This window comes from Salmo trutta, chromosome 30, assembly GCF_901001165.1.
Source record: "Salmo trutta chromosome 30, fSalTru1.1, whole genome shotgun sequence".
NCBI classification, from domain to species: domain Eukaryota; kingdom Metazoa; phylum Chordata; class Actinopteri; order Salmoniformes; family Salmonidae; genus Salmo; species Salmo trutta.
This window is the reverse complement of record NC_042986.1, coordinates 24,587,897-24,596,621: the sequence shown is the minus strand read 5'-3', so window position 1 is coordinate 24,596,621 and position 8,725 is coordinate 24,587,897. Positions and strand designations below refer to the sequence as shown.

Sequence of the window (8,725 nt, the reverse complement as noted above, 5' to 3'; positions counted from 1 at the left end):
TGAAAATCTATTTCTTATGAAGTTCCAAATGTGCAAATACAGATAGAGAACAACATATTTTTGTGTCCAGAAGATTAGTAAGTACATTTCACTGGAATTCAAAACCCTGTTTCATGATGAAGGTGCAGTGCTGTTCATTTTAATCCAATTTGGGGGGGGGGCATGGGTGTGTGTTTGTGTAAGATTTGCAGCCTATCCTCTGTCCAAGACCAGGGTTTTGTACATGAATGGGGGAGGGAGGTTTAGTCACTGAGATGCCCCAAGGACTCTCCCGGGAACATTCTTTCCTCACTGTCCTCACACACACATGCATGCAAGCACACATACATACACACGCACACTGTGCATGCCTCAACACAAACGGCAGCTGGCAAAGCAGCCTAAGCCCAGCATGAAAATATAGGAACTTTCTCTTTCTGGGTTGATGCAAAATGTTGAGTTCTCATCGTCTTTCACGTTTTGTCTCATTTAGTCTTCGACCAATGCACAATTCAACATATATTATTATGTAATGAATGTATCATCAGTCTGTCCGCGTGCTATTCTCACTCTGTGAAAAGAGTAAATTGTATTTCTGCCTTTCCTTTAATGTTCATAATGTATTCCGACAAAAGGAAATATTAGAAATGCCTTGCCTACGCAGGCACCAAAACCTGATGACAGTAATACTGTAATGCGTCGTGACATGTCGGAACCGATTAGAAGAGAAAGGATAAGGTGCCTCTTATCATCTGAGGGATTACAGTTGGAGGCATCAAATGTTACCGTGATTTTTTTTCTTCTGCATTTTGGAACACATTCCTGCTCTTTAATGTCATATCGTAATTCGGGAGTTCTAAAGCAGACGCACACGACACGGGCATGTGTTTAATGAGGACTAGAATGCCATGCCTTTTCAAGGACAACCAACATGAGATATAATACTATTTAGGCCTACATTTGGTTTTCATGCCAGATGTATAGTTGATCTAACCATGAGGAATTTGCTAATGCTGTGTAGATCTACATTGGAAATAGCTTGTCAACCAACAGGGGACATTTAAAAAAATGACTTGGCAGTTACAGAAGGTTATATAGCCAATATACGCAAATTCAAGTCGCTGTCCCAGGTTCTGCAATGCTGAAATTAAGAGAATTTTCTCATGAAGATGCATGCGGGTCGTGGTCTCTAATTTATCAGCTGAATTTAAAGTATCTGCTCCCATGAACAAAAATGTACTTAGGCTACAGAGATACGCTAATCAATTAAAATAATCGGAAAACAAATTAGATAAGAATATTTATTTTTTAAGATTGTTTTGATATATATTATACCAAATAAAAAAGAGTAAGTGCTGGCTATACTCAAAGGGCCATAAAACAAAACGTTGGCTCCAAATTCTTATAGCGAATAAACTAAAAAACAAACGGAAATAATCAAAATAATATGCTATTGATGTCACAGCTAGGTTCGAGCTACGATTTTCATCTTCAAATATGTAATATTTATTTATCCATTTTAGACCTCTATGTATTTTTGCATTAGGAATAAAAAGACAAAGACAAAAACATTGGTATAGGCCTATGAATGGTAGGCAGTCTAAATCACATTTTTCAACGAACATATGCGTCTGCAATTATAAACTACACCTTCATGAAACTGATAATACATCTGCCAGATCAACACGATCTGAATGTTTAGTGTCATCATATCATAACGAAAAATATTGGAACAAATGATCGATCAAAATTAAAAATAGCATTAGGTCTAATTCAATATGCAAAATGATCTTAATCGAATAAAGCACACATATTTTGTATAAATAAAGCGTAAGAGCTAGCATCCATGCCTCTGGTAACGAAATACTACACCCCTTTATCCCTCTAAAATCTCAAAGCAATTTGCTAAACGTAATAAATTGACAATTTTGTCCTTGGTCTTAGGCTACTGCAGAGAATTTGCGCCAGTGAGGGGGGTCATGCTTATGTCGTAGGCTGCGTCTCTCTCGCTCTCACACACGCACACACACACCCGCTTCAGAACCATGAGAGGTTTTTGCCTGCTGAGCAAGTCATTGCATTGGCAGTATACGAGGACACGTGCCTAGTCCGACTGTGACACACAGATTCCATCGCTCGTGGTTTGCACTTGTCACAGCTGCGCCACAGTTGACTGCAACATCCGAACCAGAACGGACAACTTAATGGAGAGGTCACAAACAGGGACATTCGATCACATTCAGCAGTTTAGAAGAACCAACTTGAGGAAGAATTGTTTTGCATAATTTCTTCTGAAGCCAAGAAAGTGTCAGGAGGGGTTTGAGAGTGACATGGATAATCAACACCAACAGACGGGGTTTTAAGGAGAGCCTATGTGGATGTAACGGTTGGACAGCCGTTAAGAGAAACGTCAAAACGTATTGGCAACAGGCATGGTTATCTTTCTCTCACAGCAGCAGCAACAGCCAAAATAACTAATAACCATATTTGATCCAATTGATATCTGAAGATTCACATTTATTTCACAACAATGGCTCACTTAATTCGACACAAGATCGGCAACAAGCTGACCAATGCGGCCAACACAGTGTCCAATAAGTCTCAGGCCAAGGTAAGCGGAGTGTTTGCCAGGCTGGGCTTCCAGGCCGCTACGGATGAAGAGGGTCTGGGGTTCGTGGACTGCGATGACTTGGATTTTGACTACAGGCAGGGGATGCAGATGGACATCATGCAGGGTGACGAAGAAGGGGGAGATATGGACGGAGGAGACGAGCTGATGGTGGGGGACAGCCACTACCAGAGAGACGGAACCGGTCCACCACCCTCTTCCTCCCTCAAGAACACTGGGGCGTGTAACGAGTTGGCATTAGAGGACAAACCCAAAATTACCACTTGGGATGCGGGGTGGAACGTCACCAATGCCATTCAGGTAGAAATAATTTAAAGAAACACACAAACATATTGGCACTATGTCAATGGAAGCCTATTGTCAAGATAGGCTTGCAATATACGCCCATTCAGGGACACCGATTTGCATTCTACAAAAATACTGAAACAGACCTTAAAATGACTTTAGCAATGTTTTCATTGACATGTAAAAATAGACTTTGAATAGGCATATTGTATGGTTTCATATTTCACAATCCTTAATTTAGAACAAGTGTCCTAAATATTTTATTTGAAAAAATAAAAAAACTGCATATCGGTGCCTTCATTTAATCAGAAGAGAATGTCAATTTAATTTTAACCATGTGTATAATAATAATTTTAGATTTTAGAGGAAAATGGGGATTTATGCAAGATAGCCTATTTCTTATCAGCAAAAAACAGACCCCCGTTGCCTCCGTCTGGAATGAATCACGGCTGAAATGGTTTGGATTAGCCTCGGGGACCATTAGGCCTACATCGTTATTCTTGATAACATTTCACAGTGGTCCTTTGTAGTTGGTAGAGCATGGAGCTTGTAACCCAGGGTAGTATGTTCGATTCCCGGGACCACCCATACATAAAATGTATGCATGAATGTCTGTAAATCGATTTGGATATCAGCGTCTGCTAAATGGTATATGTTATTTTTACAGTGGATTATACAAAATAAATCCAGTATTGATGAGGAAATATTTTAGAAATATTAGATTCTGTGCCTGGACGCTAGTCACCTGACAGAAAAACAGAGGCCTGCCTAGGCTTTTTTTCTCTCAACTCCAGTCGTTAAATGTGGGGTTTCACACATGTATGATTATGAAAATGTGAATGTCGTTTGCTATTATTATGCAACTTTAAATAGGATACATTTATTGCATGTGTGGTGTGGGGAGGCATGCCACTTCGATAAGCCCATTTCCATTACGACTCAACTGTGCTTGTGTATCCACAGGGGATGTTCGTCCTTGGGTTACCATACGCCATTCTTCACGGAGGATACCTCGGACTCTTTCTTATCATATTTGCCGCCGTTGTATGTTGTTACACCGGAAAGATTCTTATTGCGTGTCTGTATGAAGAGAATGAGGATGGAATTCTGGTGCGCGTGAGGGACTCCTACGTGGACATCGCCAACGCGTGCTGCCAGCCACGGTTCCCGTCTCTGGGCGGACATATAGTTAACGTTGCTCAGATCATTGAGTTGGTCATGACCTGTATCCTGTACGTGGTGGTCAGCGGCAACCTGATGGTCAACAGCTTCCCCAATCTGCCGGTCTCGCAGAAGGCTTGGTCTGTAGTCGCCACGGCTGCCCTCCTGCCTTGCGCGTTCCTCAAGAGCCTCAAGGCGGTGTCCAAGTTCAGCTTGCTCTGCACCATCGCGCACTTTGTCATCAACATCCTGGTGATAGCCTACTGCCTCTCCAGAGCCCGCGACTGGGCCTGGGACAAAGTCAAGTTCTATATCGATGTCAAGAAGTTCCCCATCTCCATCGGCATCATCGTCTTCAGCTACACGTCCCAGATCTTCCTGCCATCGCTGGAGGGGAACATGCAGAGGCCAAAGGAGTTCCACTGCATGATGGACTGGACCCACATCGGAGCCTGCGTTCTGAAGGGCCTGTTCGCTCTGGTGGCCTACTTGACTTGGGCAGATGCCACCAAAGAGGTTATCACGGACAACCTGCCGTCCACCATCAGAGCGGTGGTCAACCTGTTCCTGGTGGCCAAGGCCTTGCTTTCGTATCCGCTGCCGTTCTTCGCTGCTGTAGAGGTCCTGGAGAAGTCTTTTTTCCAGGATGGAGGGCGCGCAATTTTCCCTGACTGTTACGGGCCGGGAGGACGGATTAAGTCCTGGGGACTGGGCCTCCGGTGCCTCCTGGTGGTGTTCACGTTGATTATGGCCATCTTTGTCCCGCACTTCGCACTCCTCATGGGCCTAACCGGGAGTCTTACCGGCGCCGGGTTGTGCTTCCTTCTCCCGGCTCTCTTTCATCTAAAACTGATGTGGAGGAAACTCTTATGGCACCACGTGTTCTTCGACGTCGCCATATTCGTTATAGGAGGCATATGCAGCATTTCTGGGTTTATTCACTCAGTAGAGGGGCTCATTGAGGCATTCAAATATGGAGTCGAGGAATAAGAATGTATACATTCTACCTCTGTAGCCCATAGGTCATAATCTCATCGATCATTGGCGCTGAATGACAGACTGATTGACAGAGCAAAAGGGAGACTGTGTAACTGTGTACTTTGTTTTTTGCCTTCGTGATAATGTGCAATAATAGACTTTACAATCATAGTGTACAGTATTTAGTAATGAAATGTTATGTTAATTAGGAAGTGGGCAATGCAGTGTCCTTTGAAAATGGATCATCTCTGAAGCGTTGAATATGATGCATGGTCTGATCAGGCAAAGTCAGGCATGTGAAAATGAGCTGTGTATAAGGCCTAACTTAGTGTGTGGATGTCTTGATATCTGCATTGATAATTGGTTTCCTTATGAATTTTTTTTTTTAAATACGTAAGTGAGTGTTTTATTATCGAGCTGCTATAGAATTAGATAATCTCATGCAGGTTCTGTCGACATACCAGAGAAAACACGCTCCGGGCACCCACGTTGGATGGTGCTATAGGGTAAACATACATACATACATACATACATACATACATACATACATACATACATACATACATACATACATACATACATACATACATACATACATACATACATACATACATACATATAGTGGTTTAATCAGAAAATTTCGATTCGTTTTCAATCGTACTCCTTGTCGACACATTTGGTTTTTGGTGTTTCAAGTGTCATTATGGATGAAGTGAATTATTGCAGTGCAAGCAAGTGGCTCCTATGTGTTTATATGAAACCATCTGTCTTCTGTATAGTCTCTCTACCTGTTGAACGTATTAATTGTGCTTTCATGGAATTAATCATGACGTGTAAGAAACGAGTATGTGTTGAATTAATAGATAAAAAATCGAATATTTTATGCATTATGTTCATATCATTGTCCAAGGATTAAATGTCTATCTGGAATTTGTGAACGCTCATGTATGTGCGAAAAAAATAATCTATGGGTGAATAAAATGTAGGTTTTTATGGATGAATATATAGTCAGTGGTTGTTTGGGGGTCTTTCAGTAAAATGGAAGCAGAAATCTGGATGAGGAAAGCGGATGTGGTGTGCAGTATTATGCAAATTATCATAGATTTACTCACCTCACATGCACATGCGAATTATCTGCCTATAAATTTAGACTCCACATACATTCTAATTCCCAATTAACTTAATCATTATATAGCCAGCCCAAGAGACATATGAGCACTGTCAAAATAAAGGTAAAAATAATATATACATATATACAGTACCAGTCAAAAGTTTGGACCCACATACTCATTCCAGGGTTTTTCTTTATTTTACTAATTCCTACATTGTAGAATAATAGTGAATACATCTAAACTATGAAATAACACATATGGAATCATGTAGTAACCAAAAATGTGTTAAACAAAATATATTTTATATATATTTGAGATTCTTGAAATCAGCCACCCTTTGCCTTGATAACAGCTTTGCACACTCTTGGCATTCTCTCAACCAGCTTCATGAGGTAGTCACCTGGAATGCATTTCAATTAACAGGTGTGCCTTGTTAAAAGTTAATTTGTGGAATTTCTTTCCTTCTTAATGTGTTTGAGCCAATCAGTTGTATTGTGACAAGATAGGGGTGGTATACAGAAGACAGCCCGATTTTGTAAAAGACTAAGTCCATATTATGTCAAGAACAGCTCAAATAAGCAAAGAGAAATGACAGTCCATCATTACTTGAAGACATGAAGGTCAGTCAATCCGAAAAATATCAAGACCTTTGAAAGTTTCTTCAAGTGGGGAGGTGCACAATTGGCCCAACGTCGTCCAGCTTAGGGCGGTGCACAATTTGCCCAACGTCGTCCGGGTTAGGGTTTGGCCGGGGTAGGCCGTCATAATAAATAAGAATTTGTTCTTAACTGGCTTGCCTAGTTAAATTTAAAAAAATATATGTATATAAAAGTGCAGTCGAAAAACTGGCTCTCATGAGAACTGCCACAGGAAAGGGAGACCCAGAGTACGATTGCTGCAGAGGATAATTTCATTAGAATTAACTGCACCTCAGAATGCAGCCCAAATAAATGCTTCACAGAGTTCAAGTAACAGACACATCTCAACATCAACTGTTCAGAGGATATTGCGTGAATCAGGCCTTCATGGTCAAATTGCTGCAAAGAAACCACTACTAAAGGACACCAATAAGAAGAAGAGACTTGTTTGGGTCAAGAAACAAGAGCAATGGACATTAGACTGGTGGAAATCTGCCCATTGGTCTGATGAGTCCAAATTTGAGATTTTTGGTTCCAACACAACCGCCACGCTGATCCTCATCACGGGGACCCCTCAGGGGTGCATACTCAGTCCACCTCTTGTACTCCCACTTCACTCATGACTGCACAGCCAGGCACGACTCCAACACCATCATTAAGTTTGCCGATGACATAACAGTGGTAGGCCTGATCACTGACAACGCTGAGACAGCCTATACCTGACCGTGTTGTGCAAGGACAACAACCTCTCCCTCAATGTAATCAAGACAAAGGAGATGATTGTGGACAACAGGAAAAGGAGGACCGAGCACGCCCCCATTCTCTTCGACGGGGCTGTAGTGGAGCAGGTTGAGAGCTTCAAGTTCCTTGCCTTCCACATCACCAACAAACTAACATGGTCTAAGCACACCAAGACAGTCGTGAAGAGGGCATGACAAAACATATTCCCCCTCAGGAGACAGAAAAGATTTCTCATGGGTCCTCAGATCCCCAAAAGGTTCTACAGCTGCACCATCGAAAGCATACTGACGGGTTGCATCACTGCCCGGTATGGCAACTGCTCGGCCTCCGACCGCAAGGCACTACAGAGGGTAGTGCGTACGGCCCAGTACATCACTGGGGCCAAGCTTCCTGCCATCCAGGACCTCTATACCAGGCGGTGTCAGAGGAAGGTCCTACAAATTGTCAAACACTCCAACAACCCTAGTCATAGACTGTTCTCTCTGCTACCACACGGCAAGCGGTATCGGAGCACCAAGTCTAGGTTCAAGAGGCTTCTTAACAGGTTCTACCCCCAAGCCATAAGACTCCTAAATGTCTAATCATATGGCTACCCAGACTATTTGCATTGCCCTGTATATAGCCTCTCTATTGGTATTTTACTGCTGCTCTTTAATTATTTGTTGCTTTTGTTCTTATATTTTTTAGGTATTTTTCTTAACTGCATTGCTGGTTAAGGGCTTGTAAGTAAGCATTTCACTGTAAGGTTGTATACCTGTTGTATTCGGCGCATGTTACAAATAACATTTGATTTGATTTGTAAGGGCTATTTGACCAAGGAGAGGGACGGAGTGCTGCATCAGATGACCTAACCTCCACAATCACCTGACCTCAACCCGAATGAGATGGTTTGGGATGAGTTGGACCGCAGAGTGAAGGAAAAGCAGTCAACAAGTGCTCAGTATATGTGGGAACTTCTGCAAGTCTGTTGGAAAAGCATTCTTCATGAAGCTGGTTGAGAGAATGCCAAGGGTGTGCAAAGCTGTCATCAAGGCAAAGGATGGCTACTTTCAAGAATCTGAAATATATTTTTATTTGTTTAACACTTTTCTGGTTACTACATGATTCCATGTGTTATTTCATAGTTTTGATGTCTTCACTGCTATTCTACAATGTCGAAAATAGTCAAAATTGAGAAATATCCTGGAATGAGTAGGTGTGCC

At 42.0% G+C, this 8,725-nt stretch overlaps 1 protein-coding gene across 1 annotated transcript; it reads left to right on the top strand.

Annotated features, from left to right (window-relative positions):
- The first annotated feature begins 1,962 nt into the window (after positions 1-1,962).
- LOC115168333 (vesicular inhibitory amino acid transporter-like) lies at positions 1,963-6,033 on the top strand. Its single transcript, XM_029723493.1, has 2 exons — positions 1,963-2,908; positions 3,857-6,033. The coding sequence occupies exons 1-2, from the start codon at positions 2,510-2,512 to the stop codon at positions 5,042-5,044; spliced, it is 1,587 nt and encodes a 528-aa protein (XP_029579353.1). The 5' UTR covers positions 1,963-2,509; the 3' UTR covers positions 5,045-6,033.
- The last annotated feature ends 2,692 nt before the right edge of the window (positions 6,034-8,725 follow it).

Bases quoted from the DNA above. Each gene is read 5' to 3' on its own strand.
- LOC115168333 (XM_029723493.1), top strand. From the start codon at position 2,510: ATGGCTCACTTAATTCGACACAAGATCGGCAACAAGCTGACCAATGCG. The intron at 2,909-3,856 runs GTAGAAATAATT...GTGTATCCACAG, and splicing joins ACGTCACCAATGCCATTCAG to GGGATGTTCGTCCTTGGGTT.